This window comes from Suncus etruscus, chromosome X (assembly GCF_024139225.1).
Source record: "Suncus etruscus isolate mSunEtr1 chromosome X, mSunEtr1.pri.cur, whole genome shotgun sequence".
In the NCBI taxonomy this organism is placed as follows: domain Eukaryota; kingdom Metazoa; phylum Chordata; class Mammalia; order Eulipotyphla; family Soricidae; genus Suncus; species Suncus etruscus.
Window position 1 is genome coordinate 49,614,651 of NC_064868.1, and position 27,877 is coordinate 49,642,527.

At 40.8% G+C, this 27,877-nt stretch overlaps 2 protein-coding genes and 1 non-coding gene across 3 annotated transcripts in view; 2 read left to right on the forward strand and 1 right to left on the reverse strand.

The window, feature by feature from the left end:
* Nucleotides 1-27,877, forward strand: part of JADE3 (jade family PHD finger 3) — an 82,620-nt gene that overhangs the window by 44,333 nt on the left and 10,410 nt on the right. The window contains exons 6-7 of the mRNA XM_049767405.1: nucleotides 15,637-15,804; nucleotides 21,079-21,195. Of these exons, the coding sequence (XP_049623362.1) occupies nucleotides 15,637-15,804; nucleotides 21,079-21,195 (285 nt within the window). The remainder of the gene's footprint in view (nucleotides 1-15,636; nucleotides 15,805-21,078; nucleotides 21,196-27,877) is intronic.
* LOC126000401 (U1 spliceosomal RNA) lies at nucleotides 4,987-5,150 on the forward strand. The gene has a single exon (XR_007492731.1). It is a non-coding gene; the product is annotated as a U1 spliceosomal RNA (small nuclear RNA).
* Nucleotides 10,159-27,877, reverse strand: part of ELK1 (ETS transcription factor ELK1) — a 679,088-nt gene continuing 661,369 nt past the window's right edge. The window contains exon 7 of the mRNA XM_049767285.1: nucleotides 10,159-10,170. The gene's annotated coding sequence lies outside the window, so the exon portion shown is untranslated. The remainder of the gene's footprint in view (nucleotides 10,171-27,877) is intronic.

A 27,877-nucleotide genomic window follows, 5' to 3' on the forward strand; every position in this document is an offset into this window, starting at 1 on the left:
TCCCAAAAACAAGTAACAAAAAGATTTGGTCTAGCTGTTCTTCAGTACTTTTAGAAACAGTACTTCTTATGATCTACAAGGTAACTTAATAACTACTCCAGGAGGCCAATCTCTACAATCTCTACAATTGAGATTGTCTTGTTCAATACTTCTGTGATTCTCTGAGAGCCTAATTGTTGGTGTCTGTGAGTTTCTCCCCTGCCTTCAAATCTTTGTTTCATAATCAGGTCACACCCATGGTCAGTAGCTTAGGCAATCTTATTATGCTTTCTATAATTGGAATTCCATACCACCCAGAGCCCTTCCCCATTGTCTTAGATATACCATTCTCAGGAAACTCTACTTTATATCCCTTATTCTATACTCAGTGTTTCTCAGGGACCCATGCTGTGCTGGTGATCAAACCAGTTATTCCTATATGTAAAGAATGAATTCCAGTTATTGAGCCATCTCCCCATCCCAGAAAGTTCCATTTTAAAAGATTATAGAACTTTAGGTCTTTTTGTTGTTGTTTGTTTGTTTTCGTTTTTTTGTTTTTGGGCCACACCTGGTGATGCTCAGTGGTTACTCCTGGCGATGTGCTCAGAAATCGCTCCTGGCTTGGGGAACCAAACAGGACACCGGGGGATCAAACCTCGGTTCGTCTTAGGTCAGCTGCATGCAAAGCAAATGCTTTATGGCTTGTGCCACCACTCTGGCCCCAGATTATAGAACTTTAGGATTGTAAAAGACTATTCTACCACACAGCCTTTTAAATTTATTAATAATAACAGTAACCACATTCTCTGCCTTTTTCCCCCCAAAACCTCTGTTTCAGTGAAGTAAAGTTACTCAAGGGAACAGTGATAAAAAATCCTGACTGTTCTTTCTCCATGGTACAAACATACCTCATTTAATAATAACCTGGGGCTAACAAAATTCAAAGGCTGTGAATTCAAACCACATGGCCTGTCTGAGCTCTACGAGATATAGCCCCAGTGGCCCACAACATCATTAGATGGCCCTGCTTGTGATAAGAATGACCCTGGGTCTACCAAAACCAGTAGGGAGATACCCTTTCTAGAAAAATAAAATGTGTTTTCTCTAACCTTCATCTATCTTCATCTATCTATCAAAGGTCATATATCTCCTAAAGCCAAACTCAAGTCCTTTTTTGCCCTAAATGTTTTTCACTTTTTTTTTACCCTGTTATGTATTTCATTTATTTCATTAATTTCTATGGGTAATATATTCACAGCATCATTTATTTGCTAGGCTTACATTGTATCAAACATAGTTTTTGTCCTCAGGGAGATAAGAACTAGAATACCAAATGATCATAGAATACCAGATGTGGAGGGTTTTGTGGGAAGGGGTGTATAGGTGTTTTTGTTCTTCTATTTTGGTTTTGTTTTGTTTTTAGAATTGCAAGTATTTTTGTGACTAGATATATATCTATGCTGTTGTGAAGCACATGGGGATCAAGAACAGCTTCTGGGATCCAATCTATATCTTTATGGTCAAAAGAAGATGCAAGATAAAACTGTTAAGCAGAGAGATCATGTTAGGTGAGATAGTGAGAAAATACAAAGTATGTCAAAAGCAACTGGAAGTGAAGTGGTTCAGCAATGTAGAGAAGAATACTACAATAGGGTAGCGAAAGAAGGGAGAATGAGGGTAAAGAAGTGTATAATGGATCCATGTATGTACGGGCCTTCTCTGAAAAAAACTTTGGTTTTATCATAACCTTGAAGGATATGTTTTATATTTTGGAAAGATAATTCTGGCTACAAAAAATACTGCTTTGGGGGGGGGGATTTTGGGTCACACCTGGCAGCGCTCAGGGGTTACTCTTGGCTCTACACTTAGAAATCACACCTGGCAGGCACTGGGATGCCGGGATTCAAACCACCGTCCTGCCTGGAAGGAAGATGCCTTACCTCCAGGCTATCTCTCCGGCCCCATGTTTTAATAAAAAATTTAATGACTAAAATCATCAGCTAAGATAGGAGACAAAAAATAGGGCTTAGGATTTAGGATTTAGGGCTAAGACTGTTTTTGTTCTTTGGGTCTCTTAATCTGTTAGAACCTACCCAGAATTAATAGGTGACTAATTGGGTCTTTTTCTTCATTTTATTTGTGTCTTTTAAGTGGTAATTGTTTTTAATTTTAACGATCTGAAAATTGCAAATGGTGCGAAAATTTACATGAGTGAAATGCTAGAACTCTTCAAATGTGAAATTACCGTATTTGCCAGCTTATAAAATGACTGGGCGTATAAGACAACCCCCTAATTTTGCAGTTAAAACATAGGTTTAGGCCTATATTCGCTGTATCTGACAGAACATTCCTGTGCTGCAACTGTATGTACCACAGTGAGCCAATCACAACAAGCAAAGGTTCAAAGGTTATACTGTAATAGACTTCCTCTCTGATTCTGGCCAATCTGAGCAGGCTTTTTACAGTGTAGATTCGGGTCCAAAAACATTGTCTAATTTGCATGCATAAAAAGCCTGCTTGGATTGTCTGAGTTAGAGAGGCAGTCCGAGCAGCCTTGCAGTGATTGGTCCTTATCATAGGCACCTTTTCTGGCAGTTCCCTGGTGGCGTCAGTTAATCTCCCCCACTACATGAACCAAACAACACCCCATCCTCGGACCCTAGCACTGAATCACCAACACGGTTAGCTGGGTTTTGCCAGAAGTGGCCCCCAGATCTCCTGAGTACTGTTTGGGAGCCCCCAAGAAAGAGATTTGGAAACTCTGCAGCCTGGTTTTTTTTGTCTCGTTTAGCGGCACATTGAAACATTTTTGAGGATATACTCGGCGTATAAGACGACCCCCGATTTTCATTTGATTTTTTTTTGTTTCAAAAGTCATCTTATATGCTGGAAAATACGGTATTTAGTCTTTATTTTATGTAAACCATTCATAGATCTTTTTATTAAAGAAATATCAGTGTATTTGACCATCTGGTAGTGTTGCTGGTTCTGTTCTATGTATTACTTTCCCAAAATATGAACAGCTATGAATTTTCTAATGTGTCTCTGCAGGGTTTTCAGATAAATGATTGTAGAGATATAATAGCCTAATAGGGGATAGAACAAAGATCATCTGTATATGTTTTCTGTATTTGTATTTCACAATTGGGGAAATTATTAATGAATTTCCTTTAGGTTCTTTGATTACCAAATTTTAATGTTGGGTCCACGGCTGACCCAGGACGGACCTAGATTCAATCCCCGGCATCCCATGCAGGGGTCTCAAACTCACGGCCATTTACAACATTTTGTGGCCCTGCCTTAGAGAAATCTTTTTTGTTTTGTTTTGTTTTAGTTGTTTGGGTCACACACCCCAATGTTCAAGGCTTACTACTGATTTTGCACTCAAGGATCACCCCGACTTTGCCTCCTGTGGCTCCCAGGTAAATTGAGTTTGAGACCCCTGCCATATGGTCTCCTGAGCCTGCCAAGAGCAATTTCTGAGCACAGAGCCAGGAGTAACTCCTGAGCACTGCCAGTGTGGCCCAAAAACCAAAAAAAAAACCCTAATTTTTCTGTAGCATAATAATTCTCTTTAAAGGATGAGAATGTGTCTGCCCTGCATATATTAGGCCCTTGATTCTGTCCCCATCACTGCCCACAAAAATCTCCACAAAGTTACTTTGTTTTGAAAACATATCTAGTAGTTATATGTTTTGAAACATATAATTGATTCATTTGGGGGGGTGTCGGAAATCGAACCCAGGTCTGTCCTGGTTGTCTGCTCACAAGGCAAGCGCCCCCTATAGTTGATTCCTTATCCTCACAAATAAAAACATAGCAGTAGCCATTTACCAGATCTAGCAGAATATAAGCTGATAAATATTAAAGATGGTTGTTGGTATCAACCACAAAGTTTCATTTAAAGATATTCTTTCAAGGACCAGTGTCAGTACAGTAGATAGAACGTGCCTTGCACAAGACTGACCCAGGTTTCAGCCTTAGCATCCCATTAGGTCCCCCAAGCCTCACTAGAAGTGATCCCTGTGTGCTGAATTAGAAGTAAGTCCTGAGAACTACCACCACCACCAAAAATAAAGATACTCTTCCAAAGTGAGGATATGCACTTTTATTTCTAAGTCTTTGATTAGAGCACCCCCTGCTGACTGAAAAGATACTTTGGAAAATTTAGCTTACTCCTTAACAAAATTGGGGACTAGTGGCAATTTCGTTGAGAGGATAGGGGATCCTCACCTGTTAGGGCTCCTGGTCCTTTCCTTGCTCTATGCTCATAACTAACCCCTAGATGTGCTCTGGCAACCATGTACAAGACAAGCACCTTACCTCCTATACTGTTTCCTTGGCCCATGTTAATATGCTTATTTATTAGAAATAATTTTTATTTTTTACTGTCACTATATTATGTGCTTATGGTAAGTAGTAGTTTACCAAAAGTTATTTATAGGGATCAGAGAGATAATACAGCAGATAAAGTCTTTCACATGACTGACTCTGGTCTTATCTTCATACTATCTCTTGCATCTCAGAGTGTGACCCCCCCAAAAAAAGGCATAAAAAATTGACATGCAGGGGCTGGAGAGATAGCATGGAGGTAGGGCATTTGCCTTGCATGCAGAAGGATGGTGGTTCGAATCCCGGCATCCCATATGGTCCCCTGAGCCTGCCAGGAGCAATTTATGAGCACAGAGCCAGGAATAACCCCTGAGTGCTGCCAGGTTGATCCCCCCCCAAAATTGACATGCATAAAAAGAATAATTAACAATATTGTAAATTCTGGGGCCGGCAAGGTGGCGCTAGAGGTAAGGTGTCTGCCTTGCAAGCGCTAGCCAAGGATCAGGATACCATATGGTCCCCCCAAGCCAGGGGCAACTTCTGAGCGCTTAGCCAGGAGTAACCGTGAGCATCAAACGGGTGTGACCGAAAAACAAAAAAAAAGAAAAGAAAAGAAAAAAAAACAATATTGTAAATTCCAGTGTCACCGGCCCCAATAAAAATGGTTTTAAAAAAATACTTACCTGGCAGGGGCAATACCATGATCACGAAGGTGGTTTCCCCAGGGCGAGGCTCACCCATTGCACTCCGGGTGTGCTGACCCCTGCGATTTCCCCAAATGTGGGAAACTCGACTGCGTAATTTGTGGTAGTGGGGGACTGCGTGCGCACTCTCCCCTGAAAAAAAAATGGTTTTAAAAAGCAGTGTAGGAGCAATAGTACAGTGTATAGAGCATTTGCTTTGCATGCTGCCACCCCGGCATCCCACATGGTCCCCTGAGGACCGCCAAGAGTAATTGTTGAGTGGAGATCCAGGAGTAACTGCTGAATACCATCAGGTGTGACCCAACCCCCAAATAAATAAATAAATAAATAAATAAATAAATAAATAAATAAATAAAAGGGGCTGGCGTGATAGAACAGTGAGTAGGGCATTTGCCTTACATGCAGCCAACCCAGGTTTTTGATCCCCAGCATCACATACGGTCCCCCAAGCCTGCCAGAAATGATTTCTGAGTGCAGAGCCAGGAGTAACCCCTGAGTACTGCTGGGTGTGGCAAAAGAAAGCAAAAATAAAAATAAAAAATAGAGAATTACATCAGTAGACTTTAGATTTTAATGATTTTTAAATTATTGATTTAAATATTAATTATTAGATACAATTTTAAATTAAATAATTTAATAATATATTTTCATTGAAAGTGATCATTTTAAGTCATTTTTTTGTTTTTGTTTCTTTGGGGCCACTCAGGGGTTACTCCTGGCTATGAGCTCAGAAATCGCTCCTGGCTTGGGGGGACCATATGGGACGCCAGGAGATCGAACCTCGGTCCTTCCTACGCTAGCGCTTGCAAGGCAGACACCTTACCTCTAGCGCCACCTCTCAGGCCCCATCTTTTTTTTTTTCTGTATCTTAGCCCATGTATTGGATACTCAAGTTATCATGAATTAATTCACCTGTAGGTATATGCTCATAAATTTTGTCTATCACCTATACTTTGCACTGAATTGTTTTTGTTGTTGTTGTTCTGTTCTTGTTAGTTTGAGTTTTGTTGGTTTTGGTTTGATTATTTGTTTCATGAGCTCACCCAAGTAACTAAGGGCTATTCCCAATTCTGTGTTCAGGGGTCACTCCCTGAAATACCCAGTGCTTGGAGGAATATGTGGGGCCAGAAGCAGGGATAGAATCTAAGCCTCCCACATGCAAAACAAGTGCTGAGCACATTAATCTATCTGTACAGTTCCAGAACTTTTATTAATTCCCTGAAATTATATGTAAAATATTTCCTTGTATATATTTATACTCATGAGATTCTTCAACGTTTATCATTTTGTGCTCTAACAGTTGAAAGTCACACACTACTGGAAGTATAACCATATATATATATACTTTCAGTATATATATATATGGTGTTTGAACCCAGCAGTTCATGGGTTACTCTTGGCTCTATGCTCAGAAATTGCTTCTGGCAGGCTCGGGGGACCATATGGGATGCCAGGATTCGAATCACCGTCCTTCTGGATGGAAGGCAAATGCCCTACCTCCATGCTATCTCTTCAGCCCCAGCTTACACTTATTCTTATTACTGTGAATTAGTCTACATAAGAACTCAGTAAAAGATTTGCTAGAATGACAGGAAATAAAGGGTATTCCTAGAATTGGGCACTGGTTTTTCTTCTGTTAATCTGAAAGAGGCTCTCTGTTAAGGAGGAAGCTTCTTTCATTCCCTTCCAAACTTTTTGTACTTCAGAGAAAGAACATATTTGAAGGATAGAAGCATTGTAAAACAATACTTTGCTCTGTTGTGAGAGCTACCTAGTTGGAGTCCAGCTTCAGTTCTTGAGCTAAGTTAATGTTTTGTCAAACCACTTACTTTAGTTCAGCATAGAGAGTGTTCCACATAAATTGCTAGTAAATTGCATACTCCTCTTCTCCTGTGGCCTTACAGTCTAACTGAGGAGATAAAGCATAATAGCCAAAAATAAAGAGCACACACATTGAGTAGGGGCAAGGGTAAAAAATGGAACAGATGAAAGGATCCATAGTAACCTGAGAAGTAACAAAGAAATCAAACTTAGTTAGGCCATATAGCTAATCTTTTACACTTTGAGGTCACCTGTAGTTTGTTTTAAATATCATTTTTAATAATACCTTTATTTAAGCACCACGATGCAAATATGTTTGTAGTTGGGTTTCACTTATAGAAAAGAACACCTCCCCCTTCATCAATGTAACATTCCCACAACCAATGCCCCCATCTCCTCCTCCCCAACCTGTATTCAAGATAGACATTCTTTCTCTCAATGATTACCATTGTCATGATCATTGTTAGTGAAGTTATTTCTCTAACTGCACTCACCAGTCTTTGTGGTGAGCTTCATATCGTGAGCCAGTCTTTCCAGCCCTCATCTCTATTGTCTCTGGGCATTATTACAGTAATGTCTTTTATTTTTATTAAATCCCACAAATGAGTGAGACTATTGTGTGTCTATCTCTTTCCCTCTCCTCTTATTTTACTCAGCATAAAAATTTTTATGTCTTAGTGTTTTATCTATGTGTTCTATATAGCTTATGGTTTCAGGCCTGATATCAAGTCTTTAATCCATTTGGATTTTACCTTTGTACATGGGATTAGATGGAGGTTTAAGTTCGCTTTTTTGCATGTGACTGACCAGTTGTCCCAACATGGTTTTTTGAAAAGGCTTTCCTTGCTTCATTTTGCATTTCTTGCTCCTTTATAAAAAATTAATTGATTGTATGATTATATGTCTGGGGAATAGTCTCTGAATATTTAAGACTATTTCACTGATCTGAGGGTCTGTCTTTATTTCAATATCATGCTTTTTTAAATAAGTATTGCTTTGGGGAAAGTGATGCCTTCCATCTTCTTTTTTCTAAGGGTTGCTTAGCTATTCATGGGTGTTTATTGTTCAAATGAATTTCAGGAGTGTTTGATCCACTTCTTTAAAGAATGTCATGGGTATCCTTAGAGGAATTGGATTATATCATACAATGTTTTGGGGAGTATTGCCATTTTAGTGATGTTAATCCTCCCTGTCCATGAACAGAACATGTGTCTCCATTTCCTTGTGTCCTCTTTTATTTCTTGAAGCAGTGTTTTGTAGTTTTCTTTGTGTAGGTCCTTCCCCTCATTAGATAAGTTGACTCTAAGTTATTTGAGTTTCTGGGGCAATAATATGAATGGGATTTTTTATAATGTCATTTGAGTTTCTGGAGCAATAATATGAATGGGTTTTTTTTATAATGTCATTTCTTCTCTATCACTATTGGTATATAAAAAGGTCATTGATATTTGTGTGTTACTTTTGTAGCCTGCCACTTTGCTGTATGAATCTATTGTTCCTAGAAGCTTTTTGGTAGAGTCTTTAGGGTATTCTAAATATAGTACATGTCATCTGCAGACAGTGGGAGTTTGACTTCTTTCCTATCTGGATGCCCTTGATATCTTTTTCCTGCCTAATTTCTATGGCAATTTCTTGCAGTACCATGTAAAATAGTGATGAGATGGGGCAGTCTTATGTTGTGCCAGATTTTAGAAAAGGCTTATAGTTTATCTCCACAGAGTATACTACTTGCCATTGGCTTGTGGTAGATGGCCTTGACTATATTGAGAAAAGTTTCTTCCAATTCTCATCTTGTTGAGAGTTTTTATCCTGAATGGGTATTGTATATTATCTAACGTTTTATCTGCATCTATTGAGATGATCATATTTTTTGTTGATATGGTATATACTGTTGATTGATTATGTTTATTAAACTATCCTTGCATTTCTGGAATGAAACCTATGTGGTCATGATGTATGACATTCTTATTTTTAAATTAATATCTTTATTTAAACATTTTGATTACAAACATCACTGTGGTTGGGTTTCAGTCATGTAAAGAACACCTCCCTTCACCAGTGCAACATTCCCATCACCAATGTCCCAAATCTCCCTCCTCCCCACCCCACCCCCACCCATACTCTAGACAGGCTTTCTACTTCCCACATTCATTCATGATAGTTCTCAATGTAGTTATTTCTCTAACTGCACTCATCACTCTTTGTGGTGAGCTTCATGTAGTGAGCTGGAACTTCCAGCCCTCCTCTCTTTTGTCTCTGAAAATTACTCCAAGAATGTCTTTTATTTTTCTTAAAACCCATAGATGAGGAAGACTATTCTGCATCTCTCTTTCCCTCTGACTTATTTCACTCAGCATAATAGATTCCATGTACATTAATGTATAGGAAAATGTTATGACTTCATCTCTCCTGACGTCTGCTTAATATCTCATTGTGTATATGTACCACAGTTTCTTTAGCCATTGATCTGTTGAAGGGCATCTTGGTTGTTTCCAGAGCCTGGCTATTGTAAATGGTACTGCAATGAATATAGGTATAAGGAAGGGATTTTTGTATTGTATTTTTGTGTCCATAGGGTATATCCCTAGGAGTGGTATAGCTGGATCGTATGGGAGCTCAATTTCCAGTTTTTGGAGGAATCTCCATATTGCTTTCCATAAAGGGTAGACTAGACGGCATTCCCACCAGCAGTGGATATGTATGACATTCTTGATGAGGCTTAAGTTACTAAGTAATTTGTATAGTTATTAAGTTATTTGTATAGGTCCCATCCTTTTTTTATTATTTATTTATTTGGTTTTTGGGACACACCCGGCAGTGCTCAGGGGTTACTCCTGGATCTGTGCTCAGAAATCGCTCCTGGCAGGCTCGGGGGACCATGTGGGATCCCAGGATTCAAACCATCGTCCTTCTGCATGCAAGGCAAATGCCCTACCTTCATGCTATCTCTCCGGCCCTGGTCCCATCCTTCTTGATGTGTTTTTGCAAAGCTATAAATTTTTCTTAGTACTGCTTTTGCTGTGTCCCAGAAATTCTGATAATTTGTGTCCTCATTTGCATTTGTTTCCGGGAAACTTTTTATTTTCTCTTTGATTTTTATCTCTGAACCACTGGTTGTTCAGTAGTGAACTATTTAATTTCCTGGTGTCAAAGTTTTTCCTCTGTAGTTCACTTCTAAGTTCAGTTTCTTGTGATCTGAGAAGGTAGTCTATACGATTTCTATCCTCCTGATTTTATGGAGGTATGTTTTATGGACCAGCATGTGGTCTCTCCTGGAGAATGACCCTTGAGCATGGAGAAGAATGTGTATTGAGTTTTCTGGGGATGGAGTGACCTATATATCTCTACTAGGCCACTTTCTTCAATTTCTTCTTTCAGATCTAGTATATTCTTGTTGGTTTTCAGCCTGGTTGACCTATCAAGGGGTGACAGGGCCATGTTCAGGTCTCTCACTATTACTGTGTTGCTAATGTTGTCTTATTTTAGATTTGTCAACAATTGTTTTAAATATTTTTCTGGTCCCTCATTGGATGCGTGTATGTTTAAAAGTGTGATTTCTTCTTGTTGTACAGATCCCTTGATTATTATGAAATGTCCATTTTTGTCCCTTAAAACTTTTCTAAGTCTAATGTTAGTGTCATCTGATATTAATATGGCCCCTTCAGGGGCCGGCGAGGTGGCGCTAGAGGTAAGGTGTCTGCCTTGCAAGCGCTAGTCAAGGAAGGACCGCGGTTCGATCCCCCATATGGTCCACCCAAGCCAGGGTGATTTCTGAGTGCTTAGCCAGGAGTAACTCCTGAGCATCAAATGGGTGTGGCCCAAAAAAACCAAAAAAAATGGCCCCTTCAGCTTTTTTTTTTTTACTAGATTTGTTTGCTTGTGTGATTGTCCTCTAACCATTAATTTTGAATCTATGTTTGTTCTAATTATTCAGATGTGCTTCTTGTTAGGCAGTAGAATGTTGGGTTCAGTTTTTTTGATTCATTTTGCCATTCTGTGTTTCTTTTTTCTTTTTTTTTTTAATTTTTGGTTTTTGGGCCACACCCGGTAATGCTCAGGGGTTACTCCTGGCTATGCGCTCAGAAGTTGCTCCTGGCTTGCGGGACCATATGGGACACCGAGGGATCGAACCGCGGTCCGTCCAAGGCTAGAGCAGGCAAGGCAGGCACCTTACCTCTAGCGCCACCACCCGGCCCCGCATTCTGTGTTTCTTAACTGGTGCGTTTAGTCCATGAAGTTGAGAGAGATAATTGTCATGGAATTCAGTATCATCTTTGTGTAGAAGTTTGCTGTGTCTGTTGGTCGATCTTGTCTTAACGTAGACCTTTCAGTTTTTCTTTGAAGGCTGGTTTTGAGTCTGTAAAGTTTCTGAGCTGTTACTTATCTGTGAAGCTATGTATACTTCCTACAGACCTTATAGTGAGTCTAGCTGTGTGCAATATTCTAGGCGAAGCATTCATTTCATTGAGTTTTGTCACTATATTCCACCACTGCCTTCTGACCTTGAGGGTTTCTTTTTTTTAATCTTTATTTAAACACCTTGATTACAAATATGGTTGTAGTTGGGTTTCAGTCATGTAAAGAATACCCCCCTTTACCAGTGCAACTTTCCCATCACCAAGTCCCAAATCTCCCTCCTCCCCACCTCACCCCCACCTCCTCTCTAGACAGGCTTTCTACTTCCCTCATTCATTTACATTGTTATGATAGTTCTCAGTGCAGTTATTTCTCTAACTACATTCACCACTCTTTGTGGTGAGCTTCATGCCGTGAGCTGGACCTTCCAGCCCTCCTCTCTTTGTCACTGAGGATTATTGCAAAAATATCTTTTATTTTTCTTAAAACCCATAGATGAGGGAGACTATTCTGCGTCTTTCTCTCTCCCTCTGACTTATTTCACTCAGCATAATAGTTCCATGTACATCCATGTATAGGAAAATTTCATGACATCATCTCTCTTGATGGCTGCATAATATTCCATTGTGTATATGTACAACAGTTTTTTAGCCATTCATCTGTTGAAGGGCATCTTGCTTGTTTCCAGAGTCTGGCTATTGTAAATAGTGCTGCAATGAATATAGGTGTGAGGAAGGGATTTTGTATTGTATTTTTTGTTCATAGGGTATATATCCCTAGGAGTGGTATAACTGGATCACAATTTCCAGTTTTTGGAGGAATCTCCATATCGCTTTCCATAAAGGTTGGACTAGACAGCATTCCCACCAGCAGTGAAAGAGAGTTCCTTTCTCTCCACATTCCCGCCAACACTGCTTGTTCTCATTCTTTGTGATGTGTGCCAATCTCTGGGGTGTGAGGTGGTACCTCATAGTTGTTTTGATTTGCATCTCCCTGATGATTATTGATGTGGAACATTTTTTACATTTGCCTTTTTGCCATTTGTATTTCTTCTTTGTCAAAGTATCTGTTCATTTCTTCTCCCCATTTTTGATGGGATTAGATGTTTTTTTCTTGTAAAGTTCTGTCAGTGCCTTGTATATTTTGGATATACAAGGGTATATCTGATGGGTATTGAGTGAATAGTTTCTCCCACTCTGTGAGTGGCTCTTGTATCCCGGGCACTATTTCCTTTGAGGTGCAGAAGCTTCTCAGCTTAATATATTCCCATCTGTTTATCTCTGTTTCCAGGTGTGGCCCCCAAAAATGAGCAGAGTAGAATCTGAAAATAACTCCAATGCCAGAAAATAGATGGTTAAAGAAACTATGGTAGATCTTTACAATGGAATATTATGCAACTGTTATGAAAAATGAAGTCATGAAATTTGCTTATAACATGGATGGGTATGGAGAGTACTTTGTTGAGTGAAACAAATCAGAGGAATAGGGATAGACATAGAATGAGTGCACTCATTTGTGGAATATAAAAAGGTAGTATGGTAGTAATATCCAAGAACAATAGTGACGAGGGCCAGGATGTCCAGTGCGTGGTTAGGAAGCTTGCTACAAATAGGGAAGTTCAGTTAGGGCTGGGAAGGGACCACTATGACAATGATAATAGGAAATGATAGCTCTGGACAAGAGCTGCTTGCTGAAAGTAGATAAAGTGATGTGTATGATAACTCTTCAGTAACAGTATTTCAAACTATAGTATCTAAAGAGAAAAAAAGAGGAGAAGAAAAATGCCACAAAGCAGGCAGGGGAGAGGGCGGGGGTGGGTGGGGTGGAAGAGAGAAACTGGGAACATTTGTGGTGGAAAATGTACATCGGTGAAGGGTGTTATACATTTTATACTGAAATGCAATTATGAACAATTTTGTAACTGTGTATCTAATGGCGATTCAATTAATGAATTTATTTTTAAAAATTATGTTTTTTCTTTTATTTTTTTGTTTTTTGGGGGGGTGGGTCATACTCGGCAGCGCTCAGGAGTTACTCCTGGCTCTACGCTCAGAAATCACTCCTGGCAAGCTCAGGGGACCATATGGGATGCCGGGATTTGAACCACTGTCTTTCTGCATGCAAGGCAAACGCCCCACCTCCTTGCTATCTCCAGCCCCATAAATAATGTTTTTTTTAAATGGGCAGATATGCACAGGAGTTAAGCTGTTAGGCTTGTATGCAACTGATTCTGGTTTTAGCCGTAGCACCATATGTGGTCCCCTGAACACTTATCAGAGTCACTCCTATTGTAGCCCCAAAACCAAATAATAAAATATGAAAAACATTCTTACCTTATTTGCCATATAAAATAAGCCTCAAGTAATAGTTGGTAGCCCGTGGTTTAGAAGGGGGTGAAAGTAAAAACAAATAATTTCTTTCTTTTTTTTGCAAAATAAATGTTTGATTTAATATATCATAAGGAAATTTATTTTAAACATTGCAACGAAGTTATATGACCCCATATGGAATCAGTTGAGGAATCTAGGGTCAATCTTCTCTGTTCTGCTGTGCCCAAACTGATTATTTTACAGTCCCTGTAGTTTTGCCTTTTCTAAACTCTTCTCTAATTTGTTCACTTAGCAATATGCACATTAGTAAATAGAAAGAATTTGTAAATGCTTTGTTGCTGTGAAATTATATGAAATATTTATTTCCATATAAGAATATGGCCACCAGGGGCCAGAGATATAGCATGGAGGTAAGGCATTTGCCATTCATGCAGAAGGTTAGTGGTTCGAATCCCGGCATCCCATATGGTCACCCAAGCCTGCCAGGACTAATTTCTGAACGTGGAGCCAGGAGTAATCCCTGAGTGTTGGCGGGTGTGACTCCCCCCCCCAAAAAAAAGAATATGGCCACCAAATAAGGAAAAAACTGGATATTCTATATTTATTTTATAAATATTCTATATTATAATTATATGCTTATATATTATATTAAATATATGATATACATTATAAATAAATCAGACATAAGATTTATTTTTAGAAATTGGAACCAGGGGCTGAAGAGATAGCATGGAGGTAGGGCGTTTGCCTTGCATGCAGGATGGTGGTTTGAATCCCGGCATCCCATATGGTCCCCCGAGCCTGCCAGGAGCGATTTCTGAGTGTAGAGCCAGTAGTAACCCCTGAGCGCTGCTGGGTGTGACCCAAAAACCAAAAAAAAAAAAAAAGAAATTGGAACCAAAGTGGCAGTATGGATAGAGAATTGGGGAAGGGGTCATTTGGGGCAACTGAATTTGAATCTGAGGTATGGATGAACCTTCTGGGATGGGCAGAATTTTTGAAGGTGCTATAGTGAGTCAGTGGTAGAGGGTATGCCAGGCCATTTGTGGAACCAGGTGATCCCTTTAGTCTGTGAAGGACCAGGTAGAGCAATAAAGGGGAGGAGCTGGACTGGCAAATTTGGAGATAGAAGGAAATCTAAATGTTTTCCAAGCTGAACACCCAACATCCTTGACAATAATTTATTCATTTGTCTTTAAAATATTTAATGCAGTGTCTAGAATTCACTGTGGAGTATTATGATATATATATATTGGTTTTTAGGTCACACCCGCCAGCACTCAGGGATTACTCCTGGTTCTATGTTTAGAAATCACCCCTGGCAGGCACGGGGGACCATATGGGATGCCGGGATTTGAACCATCGTCCTTCTGCATGAAGGGCAAATGCCTTACCTCCATGCTATCTCTCCGGCCCCGATATCTATATTTTATTCAGTTCAGAATTCTCAAATTCAAACCAAGCGAATAATTGATATGCTAAGTATTTTTATGCATCTAACAGACTCTGTTAGGATGCTCATAAACAGTTCAATTTTCTTGAAAAGTTTCATTCTTCTTACTTTCTAAAACACTTGATCACAGTGATACATGACATATTGAAGCTGTATAATATTGTCAAGTATAATACATAATTATTTAAGAAGCTTTAGAAACTGAAGACAAAAAACTGTGTGATCCCAAAACTCAGATAATAAACAGCTATATTAACTTCTGTGTGTGTGTGTCATACTATTATTCTGACATCACATCAGTTCTCATATACAGACATGCTGGCCATACATGCTGCAAGGTTTTTTTGGCCATATTTCAAAATTAGTTAAATTCTCTTTATGAATTTGTTTAGCCTTATTTACCTCATCTAAAAAGAGAGTGGGCTGGAGAGATTATACAGTAAATAGGACACTTGTCTTGCACTCAGCTGACCCAAATTCAGTCCCTGCACCCTGAGTCTCACAGTAATGAGCCCTGAGTACAACCTACTATGCCCCAGAAAAATTAATCAAAATTTTATTTAAAAAAATCAGAGAATGCTTTGTAACTACATAACAGACAGGCATTGACTGTGGTGAAAAGATACTAACCATTCTCCCCCTCTCCCCATCATACCTTCAGGCCTGTTATGGCATCCTTAAAGTCCCTGAAGGCAGCTGGCTATGTCGCTCCTGTGTCCTGGGCATTTATCCTCAGTGTCTGTTATGTCCAAAGAAAGGTGGAGCCATGAAGACTACTAGGACAGGTACTAAATGGGCTCATGTCAGCTGCGCCCTTTGGATTCCAGAGGTAAGAATTTGTCTATGCATCCAAGTCCATTTTCTCCAGCATGCTGTTTGCCACATCATTGAGACTTAATTCAGGCTTCAGAGCTGTTTCATGTCTGCCTATGTTTCTGAAATGATACTGAGTTTCCTCATACTCTTTTGGATGAAAGTGGTCATATAAGCCCATACTAAGTAATTTATAGGTAATATTACTAGTGCTGGTAGAAAAAAATTGTGGTTTAGAGGTAATATTCAGCAGTGCTCAGAGATCACTCCTGATAGTGTTGGGTCCCATATGTGGTGCCAGGGATCAAATCCCAGTTGGCCACATACAAAGCAAATGCCCTGATTACTGTGCTTTCACTCCAGTTCTATGATAGACAAGTTTATGTGAGAGAAGAATCAAAAACTTAGAGTGTGAGAGGCCAGAGTGGGTAGGCCATTTGACTTGCGTGGCTGACCAGGGTTCAATACCTGCCATTTTATATGGTTCCCCAAGCCTGCCAGGGATGATTTCTAAGGACAGAGCCAGGAGTAACTTCTTAGTACCTCTGGGCATAACCAAAAACCAAAAAAAATCAGAGTGTGAGCTGAAAGTTTTTATCTTTATTTGGGAGGAGCAGTGTTTAGACAATAACCTTCTGATTCTCAGGAGATATTCTTGGCTCTTTGTTCAATTGACACCTCCTAATATTTGGAGGCCCATATGTGGTAACAGGAATTGAACAAAGGTTGACTCCATTGAAAAATAGGATCCTAGACATCTGTACTGTCTTTCCAATCTTGACTGCAAGTTTTTTAAAGATAAAAGTTATGGAGCCAGGAGATGAGTCATTGACTTAGAACCATGTGTTAGATCCTCGGTGCCACCACATGCAAGGAGCAAGATCCAGTAGCTCTATTGCCTGAGACCCCAGACTGGAGTGTAAAATAACTGGAGTGTAAAATTCCATCATGTGCTTAAGCACAACAGCAACCACTAGCAACTACTGCCATCAAAAATTATAAGAGTTAGTGGGGCCAGAGCAATAATACAGCACGTAGGGCATTTGCCCTGCATGCATCTAGCCCAGGTTTGAGTCCCAGCATCCCATATCATCCCCCAACTGTGCCATGAGTAATTTTTGAACACAGAGCCAGGAATAATCCCTGAGCACTGCCGAGTGTGGCCCAAGACAAAAAAAAGTCTTAACACTTGTACTGGAGAGGGAATGCAACAATTAAAGCATATACCCCTGACCACGGACTATCATAGCTCCCCAGAACTCCTGCTTTATTCTTAAAGTCAGTTAAGGAGAAGTTATTATACTAATAATTCAGCTCATAGTATTAAAGTGAAAATCCTAGATATATTATATTGTTCAGAATATAGAAGTAATAATTTATCATTCCCCCTTCCCTCTGTTAATGTTGTAATGACCGAGGATCACACACAGACTTGGCACTAGTACTTGCTAGGATAGCACATCGAGTCATGATTCTCTCCAGGAGTCACACTCATTCTTTTGTGACATTTGTGTACAGTTGGTTATAGAGTTTGCCAGGGGTCACTCTGCACTGGTACAAATTGGTAGCTCAGTCCTGACTAGCATTCATATACTTTTTTTCAGTTTGGTCATCATACCTTTTGGTTGAGGTACTCGTATATACTTGGCTGTAATGCAGCCTGAGATTAATTGCAGGGACAGGTATCATAGACAGCACAGTTACCAAATACAAGAGTAGAGCTTCCAGAATCAGACTTGATGTAAGTAGTGATACCAGTTATTGAGCTCACAACCTCACATTAACTCTTTAAGCACTTTAGCCACTAAATCGTCTCCACAACACCAGAAGCCAAACTTTAAAATATTTGAGGGCCCGGAGAGATAGCACAGCGGCGTTTGCCTTGCAAGCCGATCCAGGACCAAAGGTGGTTGTTTCAAATCCCGGTGTCCCATATGGTCCCCCGTGCCTGCCAGGAGCTATTTCTGAGCAGACAGCCAGGAGTAACCCCTGAGCACCGCCGGGTGTGACCCCCCAAAAAAAAATTTGAGAAGACAGGGAGATACTACAGTGTCTAAAGCACTTGCCTTGCATGCAACTGACCCAGTGTCAAGCCCTAGAACCACATGTGATCCCCAAACTCTGCCAAGAGTGATTCCTGACCTCGGAGCCAGGAGTAAGCCCTGAACACAGCCAGGTATAGCACAAACCAAACCCACCAGAAGATTTTGTGTAGTTGTATCCTTTTTTATGAAGATATGTAAAATTAATTATTGGGATTGTTGGACTAGTTTTCTCCAACGAATTCCCCAGATAATACAGGTATCTCTATATTAAAGTTAGAATATGACTCAGAAAGAGCTCTTTGAGGGCCGGAGAGATAGCATGGAGGTAAAGCATTTGCCTTGCATGCAGAAGGACAGTGATTCGAATCTCGGCATCTTATATGGTCCCCTGTGCCTGCCAGGAGCGATTTGTGAGAGTAGAGCCAGGATTAACCCCTGAGCTCTGCCGGGTGTGACCCAAAAAAAAAGACAGAGCTGTTTGAAAATAAAAGCTTTGGGGCCAAAGAGATAATACAAGGGTTAAAACACTAAAATGGCATACAGCAGACCAAGGTTCAATTCGTGTCACTGCATATGAACCCCAGCATTGTTAAGGGTCACTGCTGAGCATGAGCCAGGAATAGCCCTAAGAAAAACCATAGAAAAATAAAATAAAAGTAAAAGCCAGGCTGGGAAGTTCACAGGGACTTGAGGTAGTGTGACCTGATCTGCCCTAAAGACTTGTAACCAACTTCAAACAGGTGAGATGATAATATCCATCCAGATAAAGCTCTCTGAGATCTCCTCAGCAGTGGGAAAAACTGACAGTGATGAAGGAAAGGCGCATATAACACTGTAAAAGGAACCATGGTAAAGTAGCATAAAACCTCACCACATAAGTGAGTAAAGATTATAATCCTAAAGATCCAATAAGTAGTAACCCCTTACATAATCTCTGAAATGGACTACAGAATGGAAATGCTTCAGATGCTCAAGCAAACTCAATGAACCAATGGAATGTACTGCCAATTAAAAAATAAGAGGATATGAGAACAGAAATGAGAACAATACAAACAGAAATGTCAGAACTGAGAAAACCTGGTAGATGAAATGAAAACTTCACTAGAAGGCTTCTCATGTAGAGTAACAGCTGCTGAGGACCAAATCAGTGAGCTCTAAGATGAAATGCAGAAAACCTCTAGACAGTTACAGAAGATGGAAAAAATATTCAAAAGAAATGAACAGATGACAAGAGAACTTTGTGATCAATTAATCAGAAACAACATAAAAATCATTGGGGTCCCAGAGTGACAGGAAGAAACCCCCTATGAAGATCATTGCTGAGAAGTTCCCAGAGCTGGAGAATGAATGAACTTACATCCTGGAAACCCCAGGGCTACATACAGCTAAAAGAGTGGTAAATGAAAACATCCCATTGGCAGATCTGAATCAGAATGATTAAAACCATGGCTAGTGATAGAATACTGAAAGCAGCAAGATCAAAAAAGAAAATTCCATACAAGGAGCATTCTTAAGATCAATAGCAGATTTACCAAAGGAAATCATCTGGGCTCAAAGACAGTAATAATGTATATTGAAAAACAATGAAATGAATGTGTCGCCAAGAATACTTTACCCATCCAAACTCATCCAGATTTGAAGAAACACAGCTCTGTAATGTCATAAACTTGAAAGCACCTTTAAGAGAAGTATTAAATGGCTACTTTAAGAAATTATGGGGCCGGAGAGATAGCATGGAGGTAAGGCGTTTGCCTTTCATGCAGAAGGTCATCGGTTCGAATCCCAGCATTCCATATGGTCCCCGGAGCCTGCCAGCAGCAATTTCTGAGTGTGAAGCCAGGAGTAGCCCCCCAAAAAAAGTATAAATTCCACAAACACACCAAACTTTTATACAAAGATAGCAAAACTCCAACAATACTCTCAATTTTAATAGATTAACACACCAATTTAGAGACACAACATGGCAGGGTAGATTAGAAAATTGTACCCTGGGGCCGGAGAGATAGCATGGAGGTAAGGTGTTTGCCTTTCATGCAGGAGGTCATCGGTTCAAATCCCTGCGCCCCATATGGTCCCCGTGCCTGCCAGGAGCAATTTCTGAGCCTGGAGCCAGGAATAACCCCTGAGCACCGCTGGGTGTGACCTAAAAACCACACACACACACACACACACACACAAAAAAAAGAAAATTGTACCCAGGGTCAGAGAGATAGCATGGAGTAGGATGTTTGCTTTGCATGCAGAAGGACGGTGGTTCGAATCCCGGCTCCCATATGATCCCCAAGCCTGCCTCCCAGGAGCGATTTCAGAGCATAGAGCAAGGAGTAACCCCTGAGTGCTGCCGGGTGTGACCCAAAAACAAACAAAAAATTTGTACCTAACATTTTGCTGCCTGAAAAAATATGTTTGAATGGTCAGAGCAAATATAGACTCAAAGTCTTAGGTTGGAGGACAGTTCTTCAAGCAAAGCCCCCCTCAAAAATGCCAGGTTTACTCCTGGCTCTGTGCTCAGTAATTGCCTCTGACAATGCTCTGAGAACCATATGGGATACCAGGGATCAAACCCTGGACAGCTGAATGTGAGGCAAAAGCCTTTCCAAAGGTTGTTTCTTAATGAACGAGTGAAATACACCATGAAGAACTCACACTCCTGAGCCTAGAGTAACCTCTGAGCGCCACTGGGTGTAACCCAAAAATTAAAAAAAAAATAGATAAATAAATGGCTCGCTTCATTGTTTTGATATTCTGAGCTTCATTGGAACATCTTTTTTAATTAATATTTTTATTTAAACACCTTGATTACAAACATGATTGTGGTTGGGATTCAGTCATGTAAAAAACACCCCCCTTCACCAGTGCAACATTCCCATCACCAATGTCCCAAATCACCCTCCTCCCCACCCCCACCTGTGCTCTAGACAGGCTTTCTATTTCCCTCATTCATTCACATTGTTATGATAGTTTTCAATGTAGTTATTTCTCTAACTGCACTCATCACTCTTCGTGGTGAGCTTCATGTAGTGAGCTGGAACTTCCAGTCCTCCTCTCTTTTGTCTCTGAAAATTATTGCAATAATGTCTTTTATTTTTCTTAAAAACCCATAGATAAGTGAGACTATTCTGTGTCTATCTCTCTCCCTCTGACTTATTTCACTCAGCATAATAGATCATTGGAACATCTTTTATGTTTTGTGGAAGTTTCTGGATTGCCTTTCTGCCTTTGCCTTAAGATAGTTTTATTTATAGGTCAGTATTGCTTGTCCTGAGAGGATGGAACCAATCACAAAGATATCCCACATTCCACCCAGTCGATGGGCCTTGGTCTGCAGTCTCTGCAAATTGAAGACAGGAGCTTGTATTCAGGTAAGAGTCCATGAGAAGCTAGAGTGGGTAACATCAAATTGGCCAGACTCACCTTCCATAATGGGAGCTTTATACAACTGAAAGGTCACATTGGAGGGGAGACTGCCATTTACAAGCCACTTCTGGAAACCTTTCTTTTTGGGGGGGGGGGGAATCACACCTGGCGGCGCTTGGGTTACTCCTGGGTCTACACTCAGAAATCGCTCCTGGCAGGCTCGGGGGACCATATGGGATGCCCGGATTCAAACCACCATCTGTCTTGGATCAGCTGTGTGCTAGGCAAACGCCCTACCACTGTGCTATCTCTCTGGCCCCTGGAAACCATTTTTATCTGATTTTTCTTTTCAATATCATAGTGATAATAGATAATATCTAGTCTCTGCAGTCAGATCTGATGGATTAGGTGAGTTCTGATGCTTGATGATACCATCTTAGGAGGAAATAAGCCTGAGACCAAAGCAATAGTATGGCAAGTCAGGCTCTTGCCTTGTAGGTACCCAACTAGGGCTTGATCCGCAGCATAACATATGGTTCCTCAGCCACCACTAGAAATGCTTCCTGAGTGTAGAACCTGAACACTGCTGTTGAGTATGACCCAAAAAATGAAATATAAAATTAAAAATGAAACAACTAAGCCTTCCTTGTCCTGACATGGATGGACTTGGTGTCCAGGATAATATAGTAAATAATCCTGTTGCTAAACTATATAAAACTAATTTTGGGTAGAAGAATATGTATATGAATCAATAAAATATCGTGGATCTGGGGCCAGAGTGATAGTACACTGCGTAGGGCATTGCACTGACTTACACGTGGCCAACCAGGATTTGATCCCTATGCTTTCCTGAGCACTGTTCTTCGTTCCTGAATAAAGATCCTGGAATACCCTGAGCATGGTCTGGTGTGGCCCAAGAATCAAAAAAGAGATTTTAGGCTGGAGCAGTAGTAGTACAGCAGGTAGAGAGCACTTGACTTACACTCAGCCAACCTAGGTTCAATCTCCAGCATCCCATATCGTTCCCCATGCACTGCCAGGAATAATTCCTGAGAGCAGAGGCAGTAGTAAGCCCTAAGCACTTACAGGTGTGGCCCAAAAAGCAGTATGCAGTATAAATGTATATAATGTATAGAGAGGCTAATTTTGAAAATCAAACTTATAGTCAAATTTGTTCCATCTAATACAGGCAAGTTTTTATGAAACATCTGGGGCATCCAGCATCTTGAAGTTTAGTATAGCTTGCTAGTGCATCCAACAACAAGTTAGATGGATAGGACTGGAAGAAATTAGTTACCTCTGACAAAGGCAAAATGGCTAACCCTTCATGTTCTGGCTTTCCAGAATGTTATCTTACCTTTTATCTCAAATGCGCATAGGCTGGCTTTGCCAGTTTAGAGGGAAGATAAGGTTTGCATTCCACTTCCCAGTCTTCTGCTTAGAAACCCTAGGTTGGCGTTAGATTGCCTGCTGATCATCACAGAAAGTTTGCCATATGATGTGATAGCTTAAAGAAAGCTGTTTTAGGAGTTCTGTGAAGTTCTGCTTATTCTCTGGTAGATGTTTTCTTCCAAACCTGATTCTCTCCAGATCTCCAAGAAACTCTGGTTCTATCACTGAAAAGTGATATTCTTATTTTGTTTTTATTTGGGGGCCACATCTAGTGGCGCTCAGAGCTTATTTCTGGCACTATGCTAAGGAATCAGTCCTGGCAGGGCTTGAGGGACCATATGGAATATTGGGAATCAAACGCACATTGACTACGTACAAGACAAGGACCCTACCCACTGTACTATCTCTGGCTCCTGAGAAATACTATTTTTTTGTTTGCTTTTTGGTTTTTGGGTCACACCTGGCAGCACTCAGGAGTTACTTACTCTGTGCTCAGAAATCACTCCTGGCAGGCAGTCTCAGGTGACCGTATGGGATGCTGGGATTCGAACCACCATCCTTCTGCATGCAAGGCAAACACCCTATCTCCAAACACCCTACCTCCATACTATCTCTCCGGCCCTGAAAAATACTATTTTTTTGAGCCACACCCAGCAGAGCTCAGGAGTTACTCCTGGCTCTGCACTGAGAAATCACTTCTGGCAGGCTCAGAGGACCCTGTGGGATGTCAGGGATCAAACCCGGGTCAGAGCCAGGTCAGCCATGTGTAAGGCAAACGCCCTACTGCTTGATATCACTCCAGCCTAACGCATTTCTGTTTCCTTGGATTCTCTTCCGATTGGTCCATACTTGTGATTACCCCCAAACAAAAAATTCCTGCCTGTTTTCAGTGTTCAGTTTGTGTTTATTGAGTAAATATATCTCTAATTATATCACATATATAATACACAGTTTATAATATGCAATTTCCCCGCTAACAATATTTTTTATGTTTTTCTTATTGTGACACCTGCACCTCCCCCATATTTTTATAGCTTTTTGAGGTTTGCTTCATTATTTTTAAAAAATTTATTTAAGCACCGTGGTTACAAAATTATTTATACTTGGGGCCGGTAAGGTGGCACTAGAGGTAAGGTGTCTTGCCTTGCAAGCACTAGCCAAGGATCAGGACCACAGTTCGATCCCCCGGTGTCCCATATGGTCCCCCCAAGTCAGGGGCAATTTCTGAGCGCTTAGCCAGGAGTAACCCCTGAGCATCAAACGGGTGTGGCCTGAAAAACCAAAAAAAATTATTTATACTTGAGTTTCAGTCATAGAATTTATACCACCCTTCACCAGTACACTTTCCCACCATGAGTATCCCCGGTTTCCTTCCCATTCACTCCCTCTTGTGCCTGTCTCTCGGGGCAGGCATTTTGCTTCTTTCTCCCTCCCTCCCTCCCTCCCTCCCTCCCTCCCTCCCTCCCTCCCTCCCTCCCTCCCTTCCTCCCTCCCTCCCTTCCTATTCTTTCTCTTTCTCCTCTCCTTTCTCTCCTTTTAGATACTGTGGTTTGCAGTCTTGTTACTGAAGGGACATCATGCATGGCACTTTATCCCCTTTCAGCACCTAATACAGATTATCATTTCGACTTCTCATTATCATAGTGGACCCTTCTTCACTCTAACTGCACCCACCACTCTTTGTAGCAAGCTTCCTAACATCCTCCCCCTATTTTTAACAATGAATGGCAACACTACTGAGGTGAGATAAAGAAGTAGCCTTGAAGTTAGCTCACCTAAGTTTGTGTTGCAGCCCCACCTGGCCTCATTCTACCCTGGATTATAGTTATATTTCTATGATTTATCTACAGCTCTTTAGCATACTATAACCTCAGACTATTTTATCTTTAGATTTCCAATACCACTGACATGGAAGACAATATTAGATTGATCCCCAGCACATCATGTGGTCCCCCAAGTTTGCCAGGAGTGATTCCTGAGCATAGAGTCAGAGGTAACGAGTGTGGGCCCCAGCAGCTGACTAGCTCTTGGGGTCTGGTTGAATTAGAGGACTTCTTTGAATCCTCTTGAGGAGAGTGGATGCACAGGCGGTGAAAAATGAAGAAATGAGACCACACAATGAATGTATGAGAGAACAAGCATTCTGACTTTAATCTCCAAACTAGGAATTTTATAAGGGTTAAATGTCAGTCACAGGTATGACAAGAATGTCCGGATTGACAAAGAACAGAACTTCTGATACACAGAAACATTAACAGTAGCCCTGTCAGATACACATAACAATTTAACTGACTAGGGGGCTGTGCAGCTCTGGTGAAAGGAACTATATTAAGAGTCCTGAGTTAGAAGGAAGAATGTGAGTTTTAATAACTCAAAGGCAGATCCTGCCCAACCAGTTTTCAGAAGTGGAGTAGCAAGGAGCTAAGCTAGCCTGACAGGTTTATCCATTCTCTGCAGGGAGAGCTGGTTTGTGTAAAAGGGGCAGGTAAAAGAGCCAGGCCAAAGAAATGCAAATTTTGTACCTTTAAGTAAATTAGAATTATGACAACTCAGAGCTACATCAAAAGGCTAACCCTTTTGATATAAATTCAGAGCTGACAGAGAGAAAAAGTTGTCTAGGTTTTTGTTTGGTGCTGAAGTTTTTTTGGGCAAAGAGAATTTAATCGAGGCTATATTTTGCCCATGAATACACAGCAGAAGGGAGAATAGCCCAAATATAATGTCAATACTTTAACATGAATCTCAAAAATATCTCTACGGAATTTCTCCCAACCTCCACTCTGTATTTCCCCAGCAGTCTTTTTGGTGTAATTCCCTTGGAGACATATGAATAGCCATCATACCAGAAGTCATACCAGGAATATGACTTCTGACAGGCCTTCTCTCCTTCCCGCTAATAGAAATATGGAAAATCCGTATGGATGATACAACAGCCCCCCCCAAAAAAAAACAAAAATATATATAGTTACAGTTGCAAGAAATGCAGTTTCTTTTTTGTTTTGTTTTGTTTTGTTTTGTTTTTCGGCCACCCCCGGTGACGCTCAGAGGTTTCTCCTAGATATGTGCTCAGAAATCGCTCCTGGCTTGGGGGACCATATGGGACGCCAGGGGGATCAAGCGGCAATCCATCCTAGGCTAGTGCACGCAAGGCAAATGCCTTGCCTCTTGCAGATGTGCAAGACTATCCTCACGCACTCAAGAGCTAGTACACAGATCTGCCTTGTATTTGGCCAACCCTGATTCGAATTCCCAGAATTACATGTGGTCCTCTGAGCACTTCTGGGTGTGGCTCCCCTAGTTCCTCGTCAAAAAGAGATTAATCCTCATGTCCAGTAATTTACGAAAGGACTCTTAAGAATTCAGAGAAATTATTACAATAATACTTAGAGTTTTTAGGTAAAGGATACAGATTAAAATCAGCAAAGGTTTAATAAGCTCTTTTTAAAGATCAGAAATTAAAAAACAAATAAAATGGTATGTGTATGGCAGTTGTTGTTTGCATAGGCACAGCAAAATTTGGGGAAAATAGAAGGAAAAACTTTTGGCCTGAAAACAGGGAAACCTTACCCATGAAATATTCTGGCAAAAGAACAACTACAGGCTCCAGGCATGCTAAGTTGTTTAACTCCAATGTCTTTCTCTGTGGTTACAGTAAAAGCTCTCCACCATCATGGTTATTGCTGTCAGGTTTCTATAGTTAGAGATCCTGGTTTCTGTATAGATCCTATGGCAAAGTCAGGGTAACGCAGAGCATCTTCTGGTTTCATCTCACCATTAGGTGACAATACAGAGAACCCTACCCTGAAAGCAGGTTGTTGCAGTTACCAAGTCATCAGGGTGTTATATGAACCTACTCTGAAGTAAGTCGATGCCAGGGCAGCAGTAGGATCTACCCTGGTAGAAGTCCAATTACTGGTGCTGGTGTAGAAAACCGTGCTGTTTCCGTAGATGGGGTAAAAGGTTCAGGGGTGAATGGTCAATGTCCCATCTTCTGAAGCCTAAGCTAAGTCACTATGACTTGTGTTCAGACTGTAAGGCCCCACTACACTATAAAATTTATGTATTCCTATCTCTATTAGATAAGAACTTGTTTGCACACATAAATTTTCCTCATTTTAATGTGCCTATGCAAAAAGGAACAATGCTACATGGTACTACTGGTGCTATGGGATTGCATATAGCAAAAATAACAAGCTAAAATATCTCTATAATCTGGTTCTAATGTGAACATGAGAGAAACTTATCTACTAGAATTCCCTACTTAATAGATCCCCAAATTGGGGAAAATTGCCACTACATAAGAAAACAGACAGTAAGGGTTATACCTAGTAAGGAAATACATCTAACGAAATATTCAAAGGAGATATACATGTCCCTTTTAAGTCTTTTGAAATAGCCATGGGGAGATAAAATCTGGAGCACAGCTTCAACCTGTGATTTGGTCTTGTGAAGTCTAAAATATGGCTCCTAGCAGTCACATATCATGAAATGTCATGGAGCTGGGGCTTCTCAGAAACCAAATCTGGTAGCAAACAACAGTCCACAGCAAAGGGAGTTGGGGAGGAAAGGACTGCTGAGAGCAAATCAGCAGCAGTGATAGTGGCAGCTTCTTGGGTTAAGAATCTATCTTGGGGGCCGGAGAGATAGCATGGAGGTAAAGCATTTACCTTGTAAGCAGAAGGTTGGTGGTTTGAATCCCAGCATCCCATATGGTTCCCTGAGCCTGCTAGTAGCGATTTCTGAGCATAGAGTAAACCCTGAGTGTTGCCGGGTTTGATCCCCCCCCCCAAAAAAAAAAAGAGAGAGAGAGAGAATCTATCTTTTCACTTTGGGAGCTGTTTGGCAGCTGGCTAGGGTGAGGAGAATGTTCTGTTTCCTGAGGAGTTAATAACAGAGGTAAAAAGGGTTAATGGAATAAAATAACAGATGGGGAATGAGAGCATAAAGGGTTAGAAAAGAATGTGTAAGGTGGGCCGAGAAGGTAGCGCTAGAGGTAAGGTGTCTGCCTTGCAAGCGCTAGCGTAGGACGGACCGCGGTTCGATCCCCCGGCGTCCCATATGGTCCCCCCAAGCCAGGAGTGACTTCTGAGCACATAGCCAGGAGTAGCCCCTGAGCATCAAATGGGTGTGGCCCAAAAACCAAAAAAAAAAGAATGTGTAAGGTGGTGTGCGAAGGAGGCGAGGAGGGTTTATATGTAACGGGAAAGGGCAGTATACAACATAGATATTATGTGTATTACAGATGGACATTAGACAGACATTGAGGTGGCCAACACATGCACTCATGCACACACA